This window comes from Cherax quadricarinatus, chromosome 66 (genome assembly GCF_038502225.1).
Source record: "Cherax quadricarinatus isolate ZL_2023a chromosome 66, ASM3850222v1, whole genome shotgun sequence".
In the NCBI taxonomy this organism is placed as follows: domain Eukaryota; kingdom Metazoa; phylum Arthropoda; class Malacostraca; order Decapoda; family Parastacidae; genus Cherax; species Cherax quadricarinatus.
The window spans coordinates 11,097,380-11,120,274 of NC_091357.1; the positions used below are offsets into that span (position 1 = coordinate 11,097,380).

Consider the following 22,895-nt stretch of genomic DNA (forward strand, 5'->3'; position numbering starts at 1 on the left):
CACGCTCAGTTTCAGACTGCACAATGGACTAAATTCTTCACTTTACGACCGACTTCCTCTACCGCCTATCTTTCTGACCACAGTATTGGCAAGGCACTCCTACGCCATGTTGGTAAAGATATTTCTTTTCATGCTCTTAAGAGCGGTACGCGCATCATCACGGTACAGAATGCTACCCAAGCTCATGATCTTTCTCTTCTTTCCCATATAGATACTGTTCCTGTCACTATTGAAAAACATCATTCCCTCAATTCTTGTAGTGGTACCGTCATTCTGCCCCATACCATAGTTCAACAAAATTTCCAGACATGTGGCAATGACATTCTTGAACAGCTGGAACTCCAAGATCTCCCAATCCTCAAGGTAGACACTTATGTTCTTCCTGCCCGCGGGCGGAGACGATACCCTAGTAATGTGGCTCGTTTAACTTTTGACAGCCATGAACTCCCATCCTCAGTTTATGTAGCAGGACATCGGTTACAAGTTTGAAAGGTGATCCCTACACTGCAACAGTGTAGAAATTGCTGGCGGTTTGGCCATCCAGCGAAATATTGCAGATCCATAGCTGAATGCCCAGTCTGTTGTGCCGATGACCATTCTAATACGTCTTGCAATCGACCTCCCTCTTGCCTTAATTGTCATGAGGCTCACCCTTCGTACTCTCGCCATTGCCAAGTCTACTTAAATGAGCGGGAAATCCGTTACCTCAAAGATGCAGAAGGTCTCACTTATGCCATGGCAGTTTCTCATCTCCGCCTCCAAGGGAGACTACCTCATGTTTCTTATTCCCGTGTTTCAAAACGTCCCCCCACTTCTGGGGTCCCATCTTCTGCAACCTCCTTTGTGGTTACCTCTCCCATAGTCACTCCTATATCTAATTCTTTTGCTGTCCTAGGCTCAGACGTCCCTACTTCAACGCCTCAGTCTGTTCTCGCTTCTTCGTGTTCTCCCTCACAAGCCTCAGTATCGACTAGACCTCGTACGACACCTCCTCCCAATCGTCCCTCTACTTCTCAAAAGTCAAAAAAAGGTCCTTTAACCCCTCCTTCCCTTCTTCCACCTCCTCATTTTACCTTCCCTGTCTCTGTACCGGGTTCTTCCCCTCTCACTGGCTCTGTTACAAGTGTAGAGGTTCACCCTCCTCCTCGTACTGTACCTACCTCCCCTGTTCCCTCCCAAGTTTCTTCCTCTTCTGCCACCTCCCAGGTTTCTGCCTCTTCTGTCCCCTTCCACGCTTCTTCTCCAGTTCCCTCCACCCTTTCGCCATCCCCTACCTTGGTACAGTCCATTACAGTTCCAATCTTTACTCATCCTCCCCCTACCATTTCCAATATTGTCTCCCATACGACGTCTCTGAATTCCGAAACACTTGAAGCAATCTCTGAATATATTGCAGAGACCAAACCATCAATGGACACTGATCCACCCTCTGTTCCTTCTCTCTCCTCTCCTCCATCTGCGCAACTCCTTTCTTCACAGCGCACTGTTCCTTCGCTGCTTGAACGTTTTCCGCTGCCTCCGCATGTGGACTTTTCTAACCCCTCTAGTCCGTAGGAACCCTTACCTGCGGATTTCAAGTATCTTTATCATTGCCAATCATGGCCTATTTACAGTGGAATATACACGGCCTCAGGGGTAATCGGGGTGAGCTTCAGATGTTACTCTCCCAGTTTTCCCCTGTTGGTGTTTGCTTACAGGAACCAAAATTACACTCTGCTGTTATCTCTCCCATCTCAGGCTATAATTTATTGTATTCTTCACATCCTTTTCCTGATGGGGCCTTTAATGAAAGTGACCTTCTTCTACGCACTGATATTCCGTACCATCAGCTATTTGTTCGTACTTCTCTGCATTACACAGCAGCCCATATCCACTTGCATAGTTGGTATACGCTCTGTTCTTTATATCTCTCTCCTTCACAGGCATTATCTATTCCGGATATTGCCTTTCTTGTTTCGTCATTACCACCACCAATTCTGTTGCTTGGCGATTTTAATGCCCATCATTTCCTCTGGGGGGGGTCTCACTGTGATTCCCGTGGCATTCAGTTAGAGGCTTTTCTTGCCACCCACCCCCTCCATGTTTTAAATACAGGTACTCACACCCATTTTGATCCTCGGACTCACACTCTCTCTTGCATCGATCTCTCAGTCTGCTCTTCCTCCGCCGCATTAGACTTCACCTGGTCTGTTCTCCCGGATTTACATGACAGTGATCATTTCCCAATCATTCTTACTTCCCCTTCATATTCACCACCTCTTCGTATCCCACGCTGACAATTTGATCAGGCAAATTGGAACCTTTACTCACAACTAACTGTTTTTAGTGAGGTTCCTTCTCGTCCTCCATTGATGAGCTTTTACACCTCTTCTCGTCCTCCGTTTTAACCGCAGCTTCTCATTCTATACCCCAAACTTTGGGCAGGCATTCTCAGAAATGCGTGCCTTGGTGGTCTCCTGCTTGTGCTCGTGCAGTATGTTTGAAACGCGCTGCATGGGGCAGGTACCGGTACAATAGAACCACGGAGAGACTTCTTGATTTTAAGCAGAAGCGTGCGATCGCTCGCCGTGTCATCCGTGATGCTAAACGCACTTGCTGGCGAGATTATGTCTCCACCATCACCTCTGCATGTCTTCACCATCACCTCTGCTTCCTCTATGAGTGCAGTCTGGAAAAAAGTACGAAAACTGAGTGGTAAATATATTCCTGACCCGGCTCCTGTTCTGCGGGTTGCTGGTGTTGATATAGCAAACCCACTAGATGTTGCCAATGAAATTGGCAATCATCTGGTCCGTATTTCTCAGGGGCTCCATCGTTTCTTTCCTCAAAGTCTGCCAGAGAGTTAGCACCCTTGGACTTTTCTTCTCTCAGAGAAGAACAGTATAATGTGCCTTTTACACTTCAAGAACTGGAGGCAACACTCTCAGCTTGCCGATCATCGGCACCTGGGCCCGACGACATTCATATTCGTATGCTACAACATTTACATCAGTCAGCCCTTGCAGTCCTATTACGCCTTTTCAATCTTATTTGGTCACAAGGAGTTCTTCCACAGCTGTGGAAATCTGCCATTGTTCTCCCTTTCCGCAAACCAGGCACTACGTGACATGAAGCCTCCCACTATCATCCCATTGCTCTTACCAGTGCAGTTTGCAAAGTGATGGAACGCCTGGTAAATAGACGTTTAGTGTGGTATTTAGAGACATGCAACAGTCTCTCTACTCGTCAATATGGCTTTCGTAAGGGACGTTCTACCATAGACCCCTTACTACGCTTGGATACGTATGTTCGTAATGCCTTTGCGAATAACCACTCAGTTATTGCTATATTTTTTGACCTTGAGAAGGCATATGACGCAACTTGGAGGTATAACATTTTGGCCCAAGCCTACTCCTTAGGCCTATGAGGCAATCTAACATCCTTCCTTAAGAACTTTTTAACTGATAGACATTTCCGTGTTTGGGTTAATAATGTGCTCTCCCCGGACTTTATCCAAGCTGAAGGTGTCCCCCAGGGATGTGTTCTGAGCACAACACTTTTTCTCCTTGCTATTAATGATTTGGCCTCTAGTCTTCCATCAAATATTTGGTCATCACTCTATGTTGATGACTTCGCTATTGCCTGTGCAGGCACTGACTGTCACCTCATTACAGTTTCTCTCCAGCATGCGGTCAACCGTGTTTCCAATTGGGCCACCACACATGGGTTTAAATTTTCCAGCACTAAAACCTGCCAAATTACTTTCACTAGATGCTCTGTCATCTCTGATCATCCTTTGAACCTCTATGGCTTCCGTATCCCTGAACGTAATACAGTCAAGTTTCTGGGCCTCCTCTTTGACCGTAGGTTATCCTGGAAACCTCACATTACCTCTCTGAAGGCAACTTGTCACAGCCGGCTGAACCTTCTTAAAACCCTTGCTCATCTTTCATGGGGAGCTGATCGTCGAACCCTCCTTCGCCTACATTCCACCCTCATTTTATCGAAACTTGATTATGGTGACCAGATCTATTCAGCGGCATCTCCTGCTACTCTCTCTAGCCTTAACCCCATTCATCACCAAGGATTACGTTTATGCCTTGGTGCTTTTCGCTCTTCCCCTGTTGAGAGCCTCTATGCAGAAGCGAACGTTCCATCCTTATCCGATCGCCGTGATGCCCATTGCCTTCGCTACTATGTATGCTCTCATGATCTCCGCAATCCTTCCATTTATAGAATGGTCACTGATATTAGTAGACATTCTTTATTTGTTCGCCGCCCCTGTTTACTCCATCCCTTCTCTCTTCGCCTTCATTCGCTCTTGTCTTCTCTTCAGTTACCACCTTTCTATGTTCATGTAGCATCTCACTTTTCCCTACCCCCCTGGGAAGTTCCAGCTGTTCGAGTCTGTTCTTTCTCTCTCCCTTGCTCGAAAGCCCAAATGTCTATGGTCGCTTCCCGCTCTCTTTTTCTTGACCACTTCCACTCTCATTCTCATGCCATTGCAGTGTACACAGATGGCTCTAAGTCTTCTGACGGCGTAGGATTTGCAGCAGTGTTTCCGGACAGCGTCATACGAGGGCATTTACTATCTTCGGCTAGTATTTTTACTTCTGAATTGTATGCCATCCTTGCAGCACTTATCTGTATTGCATCTATGCCTGTGTCATCATTTGTGGTTGTCTCAGACTCCCTTAGAGCTTTACAGGCTATACAGAAATTTGATACACCTCACCCCTTAGTCCTCCGTATCCAACTTTGGCTACACCGCATCTTTACCAAGCATAAAGATATTTTTTTTGTTGGGTCCCTGGTCATGTTGACATACAGGGCAATGAACAGGCAGACACTGCTGCGCAGTCAGCAGTACATGACCTACCAGTTTCATATAGAGGTATTCCATTTCTGGACTATTTTGCTGCAATATCTTCCCACCTTCACACCTGTTGGCAACAATGTTGGTCTACTATGCTCGGTAACAAACTTCAGTCTATTAAACCGAGTATAGGTTACTGGCCGTATTCTTGTCACCAGTGTCGAGGTTGGGAGACTACTCTCTCCCATCTTCACATTGGCCATACTCGTCTTACTCATGGATATCTCATGGAGAGGCGCCCTGCTCCTCTCTGTGAGAATTGCCAGGCTCCATTATCAGTCAGCCACATTCTGTTGGACTGCCCACTTTATCAACGAGCACGCAGAATTTACCTCCGTCGTTGTCTTTGCTCCGCTGCTCTCTCTTTACTTTCCCTTCTCGCTGATGGACCCACCTTTCATCCAGACTCTCTCATTGACTTTTTGACAACAACTGACTTACTTCACAAATTCTGATACCTTCAGCCCTTTCTACCTCAATCTCTTGTTACCTTCTACCCCCGTACTATCCCCTTCCCCGCTGTTTTCTGTAACCTACTGATCATCCCTCCTCCCTTCTGCCGCCCAGTACCCTCGCTTCCTTCCCTACCCTGCAGCGCTGTATAGCCCTTGTGGCTTAGCGCTTCTTTTTGCGGCCAACAGATTATAATAATCACAGATAAAATGAAATGAAGTTATGAAGGGTGTACTGTAATTATTAATGGTGTCTTCTGCCACTGTACATTTGTATAAACCACTGTACGGGTGGGACTTGAACTCGTGGAAAGCGAGTGGTAAAACTGCAGGCCAGTGCGTAAGCCACTGGGCCAGCTGACTACAATAAGATTCATCTAACTAGGTACAGTGGAACCTCTACTTGTGAGTTTAATCCGTTCCATGACCTTGCTCGCAACTGGATTTGCTCGTTTGCAGAGTCAATTTTTCTCATTTAAATTAATTGAAATGCAATTAATCCATTCCAGTGGAATTCTGTGCTTCAATAATTTCGCTAATATCAATTCTACGACTTATTTATCTCACTTCATCTAATATGACATTATAAACAATATAAATAACGTAGAAACCTGTTGTATTCAATGACCATTCTACCTCATAGTCTTAATTTGTTTAACCCTTTCAGGGTCCAAGGCCCAAATCTGGAGTCACGCACCAGTGTCCAAGAATTTTCAAAAAAAAAATTTGTTATTTTTTCTTATGAAATCGTAGAGAATCTTTTTGTGAAGGTAATAAAACAAAAAGTACGAAATTTGGTGGAAAATTGACGAAATTATGCTCTCGCGAATTTTGATGTGTCAGCGATATTTACGAATCGGCGATTTTGCCGACTTTGACTCCCATTTTAGGCCAATTACATTATTCCAATCAACCAAATTCTTAGCTATTTCACTAGTACAGTGGACCCCCGCATAACGATGGCATCACATAGCGATTATTTCGCATACCGCTTACTTTAATTGCAAAAATTTTGCCTCACATACCGCTTAAAAACCCGCTTACCGATTTTCGTCCGAGACGCGTCCAATGTGCGGCCTGAGCCACGCTCACATGTTCCGCCGGTGGCATTGTTTACCAGCCAGCCTCCGCGGTAACATCCAAGCATACAATCGGAATATTTCGTATTATTACAGTGTTTTCGGTGCTTTTTCTGGAAAATAAGTGACCATGGGCCCCAAGAAAGCTTCTAGTGCCAACCCTACAGCAATACCTGGAGAGAGAGATAAGGGTGAGAATTACAATAGAGATGAAGAAAAAGATCATTGATAAGTATGAAAGTGGAGTGCATGTCTCCGAGCTGGCCAGGTTGTATAATAAACCCCAATCAACCATCGCTACTATTGGTGGTACAGCTGCTGCTGCTGCTGCACTGTCAGCTGCTGCTGCTGCTGCTGCACTGTCAGCTGCTGCTGCTGCTGTAGCACCGTTGTTGGTGTGGCTTATTGAGAATACCAAGAAACAATTAACCCCAGAGGATTTGCCACCCAGGATAACCCAAAAAAGTCAGTGTCATCGAAGACTGTCTAACTTATTTCCATTGGGGTCCTTAATCTTGTCTCCCAGGATGCAACCCACACAAGTCGACTAACACCCAGGTGAACAGGGAAAAATGCCTGGAACTAGTGCTCATATTGGTGAATTTAAAGCCAGCAAAGGTTGGTTTGAGAGATTTAAGAATCGTAGTGGCATACACAGTGTGATAAGGCCTGTTCTGGAAGAAAATGCCAAACAGGACCTACAGTACTCAGGAGGAAAAGGCACTCCCAGGACACAGTGTCTCATCAGTCATTGCTGCATCTTCAATAAAGGTAAGTGTCATTTATTCATTTAGTAGACTAGTACATGCACAATATATACTGTGCATGTACTACTCTACTATTGTGCATGTATCCTTCTCTTTGTGTGTGGGAAAATGTATATTTCATGTGGTAAAAATTTTTTTTTCATACTTTTGGGTGTCTTGCACGGATTAATTTTATTTCCATTATTTCTTATGGGGAAAATTCATTCACATAACGATTATTTCGCATAACAATTACCCCTCTTGCACGGATTAAAATCGTTAACCGGAGGTCCACTGTATTACTTCTATTCTATCGATTGAGCACAAGAAATCGCCAAGTCAACTGTTTCAACTACAAAATAAAGTGATCGGAAATTGTTAATTTGGCCAATTTAACACAAAGTTCAAAATATTCCAATTTCAAAATAGGGTCCAGAATGAACAATGTAGGCATTCCTTGCACTAAACTAACATTTCCTCTGTTCATTAGTTATGTTTTGAGGCTTTACAAATAAATTCCATTTTGATTTTTTATTCACATAATGAATTTTTATTCACACCAAAAAATAGAAGATTTACTGTTATGCAATACTGTAATAATTGTATAAATATCATCACCATATTTGTGAATGTATATTAGACCCACCAGCTGATGTGTATTAGATGTGTGAGGTCGTTTGTTTACTCTTGAATATCGGCAAAAAATTAACATTTCCGCTACTTTGAGCTCAGTTTCAAGCCATTTCCAATGCTAAAACCAATCAAAATCATCTCTATTTCTGTAATATGTCTTCCATTCTATCAAATGAGACCAAGAAATCGCAAATACAACTATAAAAAACATACGAAAAAACACTGCAAAGTTGCTGTTTTAATCGAAAAATCATGATTTCATTTTTTTTCTCTCATTATACACAGTGTGCTGCAGGATCTGTTTTATGTGGTGCACACATACCACATAGATGTATTCTCTCATATCTAGGCCCAAATGTACCACTCACAGTTTATCAGAGTGAGCTGAGCTCATGGCGTAGATCTAAGGTTTGGACCCTGAACGTAAAGCCGTAGATCTACGGGACGGACCCTGAAAGGGTTAATATCTACAGAATCTATCTCCTTTTTTTACAACTTACTGCATCACTGTTCTATCTTATTTTATTATAAACTAGCCATAACTTGTCCTCAATAATTCTACCTCACTTTAAGAAATACTCAATTGCCCAATTTTATTCTAAAATCCCTATTATTGCCCAATTTTGCTTTAAACTATATTGATCAAACTTATTGTAAACTTCTTTTATTGACCATTTTATTCTATACTTTTTTAAACTAGTATTTTCAACTACAACTCTTATACTATCCTGTCTACCATCTTACTAGCATATTATAACCAAGTCATTGCCATTTTTATTTTTATAATTTTTTTTTTATTATTATTCTTTTGCTACCATAACTTGTGTATTTTATCTTGTCAATTTAAATCTAGTTATACTCTAATTCTTGTAAACAACTTATATAAGACCTTAGTGCAATTACAATTGAGAGTCTTGTGCCTTTTTTATATTATTAGATTAAACTCAGTTGTACTATAGTCAATACCAAATTCATTATATTAGACCATAGTGCAATTACTAGTGAGAGACTGGTGCTATTTTTAATCTGTATTTTTATATTATTAGATTAAATCTAGTTGTACTATAGCTCATTCTAGCTCAAAACATAGACTCCACAAAAGTCATTATATTAGACCTTAGTGCAATTACAAGTGAGAGTCTTGTTCTATTTTAAATTTGTATTTTTATATTACTAGTTTATACCTAGTTGTACTTTAGTTCATTCCAGCACAACACATAGACAACATCAACTTCATTATGTGTAGTAGTGACTATACTCTATATGACCAAAATACTCTAGCTATATACTTATCCAAGCTTCCCACCACTACAGATATCAGTACTAGAACTCAACACATAACTCAGGATATAAATAACCATAATTTAAACCTAGAAGATGATTGATCACGTTGACCCTGATCTAAACCTCCATAATCTGACACTCAATCAAAACCTATTGGAAAGTAACTGCCTTTATTACACAGCATCACAAGCCAGCACTATCCTAAACAATGCTAAAGTCTATCAGTACTTAACTACAACATCAGGTCCTTAAGCAAACACTATGATGACCTCCTGGCACTCCTTGAATCACTAAAGACGCCCTTCTCCTGCATTATTCTTACTGAGACCTGGCTTAAGCAGGACACAATAGATATCTACCCTCTACCAGGATACACAGCAATTCACAACTGCAGACCAAACCAAGTTGGGGGTGGTACTGCAATCTATTACTCTAACCAATTATCTTGTATTAGCACCACTTGCTTTAGTGATGAATATGGGGAATACATTTTTGCTAATTTTACTGTAAAAAACCTTAAGACACCTATAACAATCGGTGCCGTTTACCGGATACCTCACACAAACATCCCAAATTTCAGTGAGAAATTAAAGTCACTAATAACAAACAGACAAATGAATAAGCACCACCTTCTCTTAGCTGGAGACTTCAACATCAACCTTGGCTTACTAGATGATCAGCCTGTAACTGATTTCATCAACAATATGAACAACACACTTCTCATACCAACAATAACTAAACCATCCAGGCTCACTGAGACAAGTGCAACCATAATAGACCACATATGGACCAATATACTAGCCCCCCTTAAATCAGGGATAATCACAGATAGCACTACAGACCACTACCCTACCTTCCTCCTGACAAACATTAATAAACCACCACTTGAATACAACAAAGTCTCATTTAGACTCCATGACGAGGCCTCAATAAGGAAGTTCACAGCTGACCTAGAGATTGTTGACTGGCCTACAGAATTCTCCAAGGCCAATGGTATTGATGACTGGACAGACATTTTTCTTAACAAATTACTTAGACTATACAACAAACATTGTCCTATAAAAACGAAACAGATCACAAACAAACGGTTTGGTTGCCCATGGCTAACCAGCACCATTCTGAAATCCATTGACAAGAAACACCAATATGAAAAGCAATATAGACAGGGCTTAATACACAAAGATATTCTTAAACACTATTCATCAGTTCTCACCAAAGTAATAAAGAAAGCCAAACAACTATACTACTCCAGTAGATTCACAGACACTAGAGGAGATATAAAAAAGACCTGGAAAACACTCTCTCAGATTCTAGGGACCCACAAACTGAAAAAAACAAGAATATTGTCCTAACTAAACCTAATGAAACACCACTACATCCCACTGACACAGCTAACAAGATAAACGACTTCTCAACCATAGGATCTAATCTCGCCAACAAAATCCCACATACCAATGCCCATGCCGGGGACTACCTAGATGGGAATTTCCCAAATTCCTTCTATCTTGCACCAACTGAGCCCTCGGAAGTCACCGAGATTATAAAGTCACTTAAAAACAACTCGGGGAATCTGTCTAATGTCCCACCATTACTGTACAAGCGAGCGGCCCATTTCCTTTCGCATGCTATTTCATTACTTTTTAACAAGTCACTAGAAACTAGCACCTTCCCGAAACTACTCAAGATGGCAAGGGTTACACCAATACATAAAGGTGGTGACCCTACAGACTTAAACAACTATAGGCCAATATCAAACTTACCATTGCTATCCAAAATCTTTGAGACTCGTGCACAGGAGACTATATTCATTTATAACAGCACAAAACATACTCAACCCCTGCCAATTTGGATTTAGGAAAAATAAAAGCACTAATGATGCAATCATAAAAATGCTAGATCTGCTTTACACAGCATTGGAAAATAAGGAATATCCACTAGGAATTTTTATTGACCTAAGAAAAGCTTTTGACACAGTAGACCACGACATCCTACTCCACAAACTTGACCATTACGGTATAAGAGGCCATGCGCTTGCTTATTTCAAATCTTACCTTACTAATAGGTATCAGTATGTTACCATTAAAGACACAGCATCAACAACACAGCCACTTGATACTGGAGTTCCGCAGGGAAGTGTCCTTGGTCCCCTGCTCTTCCTCATATACATCAATGATCTTCCAAACGTATCCCAACACCTGAAACCCATTCTCTTTGCTGACGACACGACTTATGTCATCTCTCACCCTAATCTTGCCACCCTCAACACCATTGTTAACGAGAAGCTGATCAAAATATCGACTTGGATGACAGCCAATAAACTTACGCTTAACACTGACAAAACCTACTATATTATGTTTGGTAGCAGAGCAGGAGATGCACAAATTAACATTAAGATCGACAACACTCTAATTACCAGACATAATGAGGGCAAATTCCTAGGCCTATACCTTGACAACAACCTGAATTTCAGCACCCATATCCAACACATAACCAAAAAAGTATCCAAAACAGTTGGGATCCTCTCCAAGATACGATACTACGTGCCGCAAAATGCCCTTCTCACACTATACCACTCACTTATTTATCCATACCTCACCTATGCTATTTGTGCTTGGGGATCAACTGCAGCAACACACCTAAAGCCAATAATAACCCAACAAAAATCTGCAGTAAGAATAATCACTAAATCCCATCCCTGGCAACCCCCCCCCCCCCACTCTTCATAGATCTAAACTTACTCTCTGTTCAGTACATCCACACTTACTACTGTGCAATCTACATCTACAGGCCCTTAAACTCCAATATCAACCTTGACCTAAAACGCTTTCTTGATAGTTGTGACAGAACCCACAGGCATAACACCAGACACAGACATCTCTACGACATTCCCCGTGTCCGACTAAACCTTTACAAAAATTCAATGTATGTCAAAGGCCCTAAAATCTGGAACACCCTACCTGAGAACTCTAGAACTGCAGACACATTCATCACCTTCAAAACTACCATTAGAAAACATCTTATCTCCCTGATACACCCCATCAACTAACTACACGAATACCACCTGGTGGTTCACACTTACACTCACTCACCCATTTGACCATAAACAGAAATATTAATCTCTATCTTAAAATAATGAATCCTATGATACTCCAATACTGAAACTATGTACTGTGCCAAAACAAAAGCATTCACATTGCTAAACTCACAAACTAGTATTTAGTCACTTAGCCATAATACCAACTTACCTCATAATTTGTAATATTTTAAAATAAAGAATTAAACTAAGTCTGCCCGAAATGCCTAGCCATGCTAGGCGTTCTAGTGGTACACTCTGTAATCATTATTTAACTACATGTAAACCACACAACAACCAAATTCTGTAAATTCAACATTGTAATCTTTATAGAGAATAAACTTTGAATTGAAAGTGAATAAAATATGTAATTCATGTAGTGGTATGGGCGGTGTCGGTGGTGGACGAGAGTTTGTCTGGAGACCAGACAAAATACTTCTTGAATAATTTCGCTAATATCTATACGGCTTATTTATATATCACTGTTCATCTAATATGACATAATAAACAATATAAATAGAAACCTGATATATATACTCTAGAATGGATAAAACGTCATTATATATGTGGCGGCGGCGGCTGACGAGTGTTTGTCTGGTGACATGACAAAATACTTCTTGAATATTTTGCTAATATTATCTATACAGCTTATTTATCTGTCACAGTTCATCTAATATGACATAATAAACAATAATTGTATAAATAATGTCAACCCATTCAATACTGCATATTGGAATGGACAGTGACGTCATTTGTTTACTCTTGAACATAGCCAAAACAATCGAACATGTCTCCTGTGTTGAGCTCAATTTCAAGGTACTTTTCATCGTGAAAGCAATCAAAATCATATCTATTTCTGTAATATGTCTTCCATTCTATCAAATGAGACCAAAAAAACGAGAATACAACCATAAAACCATGTGAAAATACCGCTAACGGGTGGCTAATTGCTGAGAAGTGAACTCCATTATTTATGCTTAGATTTCTTTCATTTTTGGTGTACATTAAGAAGCATCTTTCCATCATACATTGCCCAGGTTTCAATAAGATAGTCCAACAAACAAATGAGATACAGTTCCCCACATCAAGAGCCCTTCACCAGCGTCAAGGAACCTGCCTTGAGATCTGCTCGCTTATGGAAATTTTGCTTGCGTATGGAAACAAAAAATCAACCAATCGACTGCTTGTATTTGGAAAAACTCGCATGTGGATGTACTCGCGAGTAGAGGTTCCACTGTATATGTATTTATACACAACAGAGTTCAGTTACCACCTGTACAGTGGTTTGTTTGCACGAGTACATTTCTATAAATTGTGAACCATTAAGACAAGTCAGATATAGTAATACGTACATGAAATAAGATCACAGTAAACAAGTGATACATGTATTACAATATGCAGAATATCCACTGAAAAAAATAGTGAAATTCCAAGTGCTTTTATGATTTCTTATATTATCAAGGAACTATAATAATAAAAGACTAACAGGAAGGCATATAAATATACATACATCCTGAATATCAGAGTTGTATACAATTCCGACAAGTTGGTAAGCAAGACATATGCAACATCTTCAAGGGTGATGGACTGATTACATCATCTTAACATCTCTATTGCTCCTGCCTACTTTCTGTACTTGACTGAAGAAGCCTACTATGTAGGCAAAACATTTCAGAATAAAGATGCTTAAGTGTTGCCTATGTGTCTTACTTACCAAATATGCTTCCTGTTAATTTTTTTTTATAGTTCTTGATAATGTGAGAAATCATGAAAGTGCTTGGAATTTTGCTATTTTTTTCACAGTGGTTATTTTGCATAGTAATACATATGTATCATAGCCAGTATCCCCCTACTATATTATTCTCTTCAAAAATAGCATTGAATTTTTTTTTTTTTTCATGTAGCTTAAAGTACTGTATGTACTATATGCTTACGAAGGGTAAATGTAAAACCTTATGCCATTAGAAGGTATATTAATGGGTGATAATTTAAGTTTTCAAATAAACTTTATGCTCTTCAGTATAAACATAAAAAAGTTATTCAGTTATATTTTTCTTGTTAAACAGCTCAGGATCTCTACCCCGGAGTGAATTACAAACCTAATGTGGTTCACCACTTTCTTCGATTGTTATATGAAGAAGAAAAACTACAAATGGTGTACACACAAAACATCGATGGTTTGGAGAGATGTAAGTACTTTGTTGCTGGTATTTTCAGAAATAATTTAGAGTTAAGAGACTATGTCCTGCCAGTCTGTATATCATGGTTTTGCTATATATGATACCCTGTACACAGGGTATCATATATAGCAGCATCTTACCTTTGGTTTAGTGCTCCCTATAACTTGAATAGAATAGAAATGAAAAAAAAAAAATTTGTTCAATTGGGCAAGCATTAGGTTTAAAGGCTTTAAGTAAATTGTATTGCATTGAGAATACATACAAATGGATGAGGGGGTGGTATTTCCTTGGTCTACCCCATTTATATATAGAATGGGAAATACTGATGATAGTGGTAAGATTTATTGATTTTTTTTTTTTTTTTTTATTAATTGCAGCTGGTTTCTCTTAATTATCTCCTCCAGTGGCAGGGATACCAGATACAAAGCTTATGGAAGCTCATGGTACTTTCGCTACAGCCTCATGCACACTCTGTGGCAAGATGCATAATTCTAATAAAGTTAAACAAGCCATCATCGAAGGAGATATTCCAATGTGTGAAGCCACCAATTGTAAGGTGAGAGTATTATTGTGGAAGATGCTGACCAGTAAAGACTTCAGATAGGGAGGATTGTGTGCTCATATAACTTGGTTTTGTGTAGTTGAAGATTTTTTTTTTTTTCCCAAAAAATGCATACACTAGTGTTAGTTTTTAAAAGCCCATAGGATGCACAGTAATTTGAACAGACTTGAATCTATTTGGTGAATTTAAAAATACTTCCATATGCAGTATATATACTGTAAATATATGTTTACAGTATTTTCAATGAAGAGCTTTGGAGTGATATATTAGATGGTAGTACTTACAAACTACTTGTATGTTACATATATTTATTTTTCTTCCTGTGTGTTTCTGAATAGTTGTTATTCCTGTAATATTTCTTTTGCAGTTTTGATGGCCTGTTATGTGACCAGGCCACTGAGTTGATAAATCCCTGGAAGCATTAACAGTTATAACTGCAAAATTACTATTCTAAGGCTTCTGCTTTAACCCTTTGAGGGTTTTGGTCGTACTAGTACGTCTTACGCGTAGGGGTTTTTGACGTACTAGTACGCATAAATTCTAGCGGCCTCAAATCTAGTGGGAGAAAGCTGGTAGGCCTTCATATGAAAGAATGGGTCTATGTGGTCAGTGTGCACAGTCTAAAAAAAATCCTGCAGCACACAGTGCATAATGAGAAAAAAAAAACTTTGACCATTTTTTTGGAATAAATCAGCGACTTTGCAGTGTATTTTCGTATGGTATTTATTGTTGTATTCTAGTTTTCTTGGTCTCATTTTATAGAATTGAAGACATATTACAGAAATTGAGATGATTTTGACTGGTTTTACAATGAAAGGTGCCTTGAAATTGAGCTCAAAGTAGCAGAAATGTTCGATTTTTACCAAACTTCAAAAGTAAACAAATCGTGCCAAGCGTGCAATACACGTCAACTGGTGAGTCTAATATTCTTTCACAAGTGCACCAATAATATTTATACCATTTTTTACACTAATGCAGTAGTCTGCATAACAGTAAATCTTAAATTTTTTTTGAGAATAAAAATTCAAAGTGGAAAGCAAAAGAATATAAGAGGGGCCTTGAGACGTGACTAATGACTAGAGGAAATGTCATTTTAGTGCCAGGAATGTCTTGTTTATTCTGGGCCCTATTCGGAAATTGGCATCTTTTGAAATTTGTGTGAAATTGGCAAAATTGCTAAATTCTGACCACTGTACTGGATAGTTGAATTTCATAAATGGGTGGTTTCTTGCACCCATTCGATAGAAAAAATGGAGTTCTAGCGAAATATTCATGTTTTTTGTCGACTAGTACAGTGAAATTGGCCGAAAATGGGGCTCAAATTGGGCAAAATCGCCGATGCGTAAACATCGCCGAGACCGCTAACTTTGCGAGAGCATAATTCCGTAAGTTTTCTATAAAATTTCAAACTTTTGGTGTCTTTATGGTCGGGAAAAGATTCTCTATCTTTTCATAAGAGAAAATAATTTTTTTTTTTTTTAAATTTGGCCGACCCTGAGAACGAGTTTCGGAGAGGGCCTGTCAACCCTCAAAGGGATAATTAATCTGGGGGTTTACTGACTTGATAGTTTAGATGGAAGATAGACAAGTATTCCATGGAGTTTGTATAAAAACAGCAGTGCTGACCTCATTCACACAGACACTCATATCTCCGATCCCCAACTAAAGACCATTTCATGCTTTTCACCACTGCTCGCATGTTGATGCTTGCTTGCTTGTTGACAGATAAGATAAGATTTCGTTCGGATTTTTAACCCCGGAGGGTTAGCCACCCAGGATAACATAAGAAAGTCAGTGCGTCATCGAGGACTGTCTAACTTATTTCCATTGGTGTCCTTAATCTTGTCCCCCAGGATGCGACCCACACCAGTCGACTAACACCCAGGTACCTATTTGCTGCTAGGTGAACAGGACAACAGGTGTAAGGAAACGTGTCGAAATGTTTCCACCCGCCGGGAATCGAACCTGGGCCCTCCGTGTGTGAAGCGGGAGCTCTAGCCACCAGGCCACCAGCATTATTAGAATCTCAGGAAATACAGGCATATAGTGATGTATATTATTATGGCTGTGTTTGAGGGCAATGCTTGGTGTGAATATTATCCAGAGAATTCACAGCTTGGAGATTAGAAAAAAGATGAGGGGATGTTAAGGCAGTTTGGACATTTAGAGAGGATGGAGCAAAACGGGATGGCTAGGAGGTCATAGAAATCTGGGGTGGAGGGAAACAGAGGTAGGGATCATCCCAGAAAGGATTGGAGGGAGGGGGTATACCTGGAGGGCATACTGAAGGTCAATACCCCAGTGGCCCAGTCCACGACCAGGCCTCGCAGTGGATCAGGGCCTGATCAACCAGGCTGTTACTGCTGGCTGCATTCAGACCAGCATATGAACCACAGCTGGTATTGACTAGGTGTCTGTCCAGTGGGGAATATTTTGAGTGCTTGTATAGCATGTCAAATAGGAGTGAGTAGAAGCAGGTGGTTTTATGATTTGACGTGTTGTTGGAGTGTGAGCTGGATAACATTTATGAAGGGATTCAGGGTGACTGGCTAGCTGGACTTGGGTCCTGGAGGTGGGAAGTATGCTGCCCACACTCTGAAGGAGGAGTTGGGATGTTGCAGTTTAGAGGGTCACTTGGGCTGTGATGTCAGTATGCTCCTGGGAAAATGCTGAATGAATAATAGTGAAAGTGTTTCTTCTTTTTCAGATCACCTTACCTCATGGGAGACAACCAGTATGTTAAAAAAAATTATTCATGAAAAACATTAAACCCATAAGGGTCATATAGTGCCTTGAGAATGGGAAGTAATCAGGTATGATCCAAGGGAGGGGAGGGTAACTTCCATTCCTTAGATCAGAGCCCTTCACTAGTCTGAAGGCTATGGAGATACATAAATATTGACAGTATATGGGAGCAAGGTGACATTAGTAAAATTAAGGGAACAGAATTTGGAGGGGAAGAGAAATATACATTATAATACAGTTGAGTGTTATTCATCCAGTCATGAGAAATGAGTGTTCTGCTGGACTATTATTATTATTATAATCAAAAAGAAGCGCTAAGCCACAAGGGCTATACAGCGCTGCAGGGTAGGAAAGGAGGCGAGGGTATTGGGTGGCAGAAGGGGGGAGGGGCAATCAGTAGGTTACAGAAAACAGCAGGGCAGGGGATAGTGCAGGGTAGAGGGTAGCAAGAGATCGAGGTAGAAAGGGCTGAAGGTATCATCAGAGTTTGTGAAGTAAGTCAGTTGTTGTCAAAAAGTCAATGAGAGAGTCCAGATGAAAGGTGGGTCCATCAGCGAGAAGGGAAGGCAAAGAGAGAGCAGTGGAGCGAAGACGACGTTGGAGGTAAATTCTGCGTGCTCGTTGATAAAGTGGGCAGTCTAACAGAATGTGGCTGACCAATAATGGAACCTGACAATTCTCACAGAGAGGAGCAGGGCGCCCCTCCATGAGATATCCATGAGTAAGACGAGTATGGCCAATGCGGAGACGGGAGAGAGTAGTCTCTCAACCTCAGCACTGGTGACAAGAATACGGCCAGTAACCTATACTCGGTTTAATAGATTGAAGTTTGTTACCGAGTAGGGTAGACCAACGTTGTTGCCAGTGGGTGTGAAGGTGGGTAGCTATTGCAGCAAAATAGTCCGTAAATGGAACACCTCTATATGAAACTGGTAGGTCATGTACTGCTGACCACGCAGCAGTGTCTGCCTGTTCATTGCCCTGTACATCAACATGACCAGGGACCCAACAAAAAACAATATCTTTATGCTTGGTAGAGATGCGGCGTAGCCAAAGTTGGATACGGAGGACTAAGGGGTGAGGTGTATCAAATTTCTGTATAGCCTGTAAAGCACTTAAGGGAGTCTGAGACAACCACAAATGATGACACAGGCATAGATGCAATACGGATAAGTGCTGCAAGAATGACATACAATTCAGCAGTAAAGATACTAGCCGAAGATAGTAAATGCCCTTGTACGACGCTGTCTGGAAACACTGCTGCGAATCCTACGCCGTCAGAAGACTTAGAGCCATCTGTGTACACTGCAATGGCATGAGAATGAGAGTGGAAGTGGTCAAGAAAAAGAGAGCGGGAAGCTACCGTAGACAGTTGGGCTTTCGAGCAAGGGAGTGAGAAAGAACAGACTTGAACAGCTGGAACTTCCCAGGGGGGTAGGGAAAAGTGAGATGCTATATGAACATAGAAAGGTGGAAATTGAAGAGAAGACAAGAGAGAAGGGACGGAGGAAACAGGGGCAGCGAACAAATAAAGAATGTCTACTAATATCGGTGACCATTCTATAAATGGAAGGATTGCGGAGATCATGAGAGCGTACATAGTAGCGAAGGCAATGGGCATCACGGTGATCGGATAAGGATGGAAAGTTCACTTCTGCATAGAGGCTCTCAACAGGGGAAGAGCGAAAAGCACCAAGGCATAAACGTAATCCTTGGTGATGAATAGGGTTGAGGCTAGATCGAGTAGCAGGAGAGGCAGCTGAATAGATCTGGTCACCATAGTCAAGTTTCGATAAAATGAGGGTGGAATGTAGGCGAAGGAGAGTTCGACGATCAGCTCCCCATGAAAGATGAGCAAGGGTTTTAAGAAGATTCAGCCGGCTCTGACAAGTTGTCTTCGGAGAGGTAATGTGAGGTTTCCAGGATAACCTACGGTCAAAGAGGAGGCCTAGAAACCTGATTGTATCACGTTCAGGGATACGGGTGCCATAGAGGTATAAAGGATGATTGGAGATGACAGAGCGTCTAGTGAAAGTAATTTGGCGAGTTTTGGTACTGGAAAATTTAAACCCATGTGTGGTGGCCCAATTGGAAACACGGTCGACCGCATGCTGGAGAGAAACTGTAATGAGGTGACAGTCAGCGCCTGCACAGGCAATAGCGAAGTCTGCTGGACTAGATAGTCCAAATAACAGAAGTGACAGCAGCACCGCACAACATCCTCACAGATGAAAAGTGTTTATGATTAAATGTTGTATAGGAGCCAGTCATTAACTTAAGTGCATCTTATGTAGAGTGTATTTAAACAAGGTGTGACTACAGCTTCAGTTATGTTATACAAGGCATTTATGTGCCACTGTACTCTTTTTGTCTGCAAATATAATGACAGTCTTTGATGATGATTTAATTGTACATAAAATGTTGCAATATCCACAGGGCAAAGTAAAACCAGATATTGTTTTCTTTGGTGAGAATCTGCCACCTTCATTCTGGGACTACCACCAACACATTCACTTCACAGATCTTCTTCTTATTATTGGAACTTCACTTGAGGTGATTATCTTCTTTTGGTGTTATAAGCTAAGACTGTTTTGTACCTTACCTCTTATCACATTCCATCCATCCATCTTGTTTGCTCCATCCCTCCCTACATCTTACCTACATGTTCTCTTCCTTTCTCTTGATCACTTTCTCCATTCTACTTGCATGATTGTTCAGTACTGTGATCCTTGCAGGTTTAGTGCTTAATTTGATTTTTTTTTTTTTTTAACACTCTCCATCTCCCACCGAGACAGGGCGACCCCCCCCAAAAAAAAAAAAAAATTGCAGAGGCACACAGATATGACAGTTTAGGTATCACTCTAGACCACAGATATCCCAAACCCCTCCTTTAAAGTGCAGGCATTGTACTTCCCACCTCCATGACTCGAGTCCGGCTAACCAGTTTCCCTGAATCTCACACTCTAACAGCTCATCAAGTCTTAAAAACCAACTGTCTCCACTCCTGTCTAACATGCTTACACTTGCTTTCTGTATGTCCAAGCCTCTTTCATACAAAACTTCTTTTACCACACCCTCTGTCCTTTCCTAGGATGACCTCTACCCCTCCTTCCCTCCACTACAGATTTATACACTCTCCAAGTCATCCTATTTTGTTCCATCCTTTCTAAATGACCAAACCACCTCAACAACCCCTGAATAATACTTTTATTAACGCCACACCTGATTTCAACAGTACGAATTCTCTTTATAATTAAACCACACACTGCCCTTACATATCTCCACTGCCTTTGGCCTCCATCTCGCTGTAACATTCACAACCCATGCTTCACACCCATATAAGTGTTAGTACCACTGTACTCTCATACATTCCCTTCTGTGCATCCATGGATAACCTTTGTCTCCACAGATACCTAGATGCACCACCCACCTTTTTTCCTCCATCACTTCTATGGTTTACCTCATCCTTCATAAACCCATCTGCTGACAAGTCTGTTCCCAAATATCTGGATACATTCACCAATTTTTCTTTGCCCAACTCATTTGATACCCTCATCACCTTACTCTTAACTGTGTTCACTTTCAACTTTCTTCCTTTACACACCCTCCCAAATTCACTTCCTCTCACTCCCTTTTCTTGCATTCTTTTTCCTATTCCTTTGGTTGTATATGTTCACCACACAGACCCATTCTCTCATATCTAGGCCAAAATTTACTATGAACAGCTTATCTCAGTGAGCCGAGTTCATGACACAGATCTTTGTGACAGACCTTGGCATCAGTAGCATAGATCTACGTGATGTACAGTGAAAAGTTATTTGTGATTTGTTCCAGTTATGGTATTGACTTTTTATAAAAGTTAATACCCTTGCCCTGATATACTTGTAACTATAAAAAATAATTAGATTATGGATTAAATGGCATAGTGCCAACAAATTCAGTATCAAGACAAAGACAGGATGCAGAAAGAAGCTTTTTTAAGGATATATTTCTCTGTGTGGACATTGTCTAATAAAAGCTTCTACATCTTTTGTTTGTCATTTATGACTAATAAAGCATACATTATGGTACTGAAAATGTTAAAGTGGTTGTTGTGATTGTTCTAAATTAGATTTTTGTAATTACTGTATAAAAATTTGTCCTGTAATATTTTTCATTTATTTTCATTATTACAGGTTTACCCCTTTGCCGGAATAGCAGATGCTGTGGGAACACAGACACCTAGGGTACTAATCAATCTTAATGCTGTTGGTAGCCTCGGAAGACGTACAACTGATGTTATACTGACAGGAGATCTCGAAGAAAGTGTTCACAGTTTAGTAAGGGAATTAGGCTGGGAAGAAAAATTAAAAGCTCTTGAAAAAGTCTATGAAAGTAAGCAGATAAATGAAGAATAAAAAGTAATCCTTTTAATAATAATTTTAGTTTTAAATTAAATTATATAAAACTTGGTGAAACTGCAAAAATCTTATATTTATTTATGCTGTATATTAAGAATGATGATACATATTAAATTTATTTTTAATGTTGCAGATATTGTAGGTTAATTTTCATAATTAACAGTGTCTCAAGTTTAAGTCTTCATACTGTACAGTTGAGCCTTGGAACTTGCATGGTTTAGGTGTCTGGAGGCCTCATAACTCCTGAAGTTGCAGGGAAAAAAAAAAAAAAGGAAATCTTGCATGGTAACTAGGAGTGATAGCAGCTACCTCACTGAAAGTTCTCTGTTACTAAACGGTTTGTCTTACATTTTTTACTGCCGTAGTTCTAAAATTGTTGAATTTCAAATCAAGTATGCACAGATAACTTTAATGTTAGAATTCTGTATAAATACATAATAAATTAGTATATAAATATTGCAACCACGTGGCAACATAAGGCCTCCATTCAAACATATTTTTTGGATTCTAACATATGTTCTCACTTTATTATACAGTGTATTTTCTCACTAGCATGCACAAAAAAAGTAGAAATTTAATTTGTACTTGAAATAATGCTCTTCTTTGCAAATTCCATGTAAACATTTAATAAAAAATGATATCAAAATGTTTGCTAGCTATTTCACTTTGAAGTTACACTGACTAGAAATGGATCTGCTCTTGCTAAGTCTCCAAATCTCACCAGTTACAATGGTCCTCAAGTTGCAAGCATCAAAACAAAAGTATCATTCACTGAGTGAAGGTGAGGAGAGTTGCAAATGGCCACCCTCCCTCCCCTATTTTCCTCTTTTTTCTCTACATTTCCAAGGAACACCCAAACTTTAAATTTCTGTAGCACATGCATATG

General features: G+C 40.3%; 1 protein-coding gene across 3 annotated transcripts in view; it reads left to right on the forward strand.

Moving 5' to 3' along the window:
- The window catches only part of LOC128704077 (NAD-dependent protein deacetylase sirtuin-3), a 35,710-nt gene extending 13,051 nt beyond the window's left edge, over positions 1 to 22,659 (forward strand). Inside the window, exons 3-7 of one of the 3 annotated variants that reach the window (XM_053799091.2) lie at positions 14,189 to 14,311; positions 14,707 to 14,858; positions 20,046 to 20,162; positions 21,785 to 21,983; positions 22,143 to 22,659. In XM_053799091.2, the coding sequence (XP_053655066.1) occupies positions 14,189 to 14,311; positions 14,707 to 14,858; positions 20,046 to 20,162; positions 21,785 to 21,983; positions 22,143 to 22,156 (605 nt within the window). In that variant the 3' untranslated portion in view covers positions 22,157 to 22,659. Of the gene's footprint in view, positions 1 to 14,188; positions 14,312 to 14,706; positions 14,859 to 20,045; positions 20,163 to 21,784 lie in introns of all 3 variants that reach the window. The other 2 variants (XM_053799089.2, XM_053799092.2) reach the window with 2 other exon arrangements.
- The last annotated feature ends 236 nt before the right edge of the window (positions 22,660 to 22,895 follow it).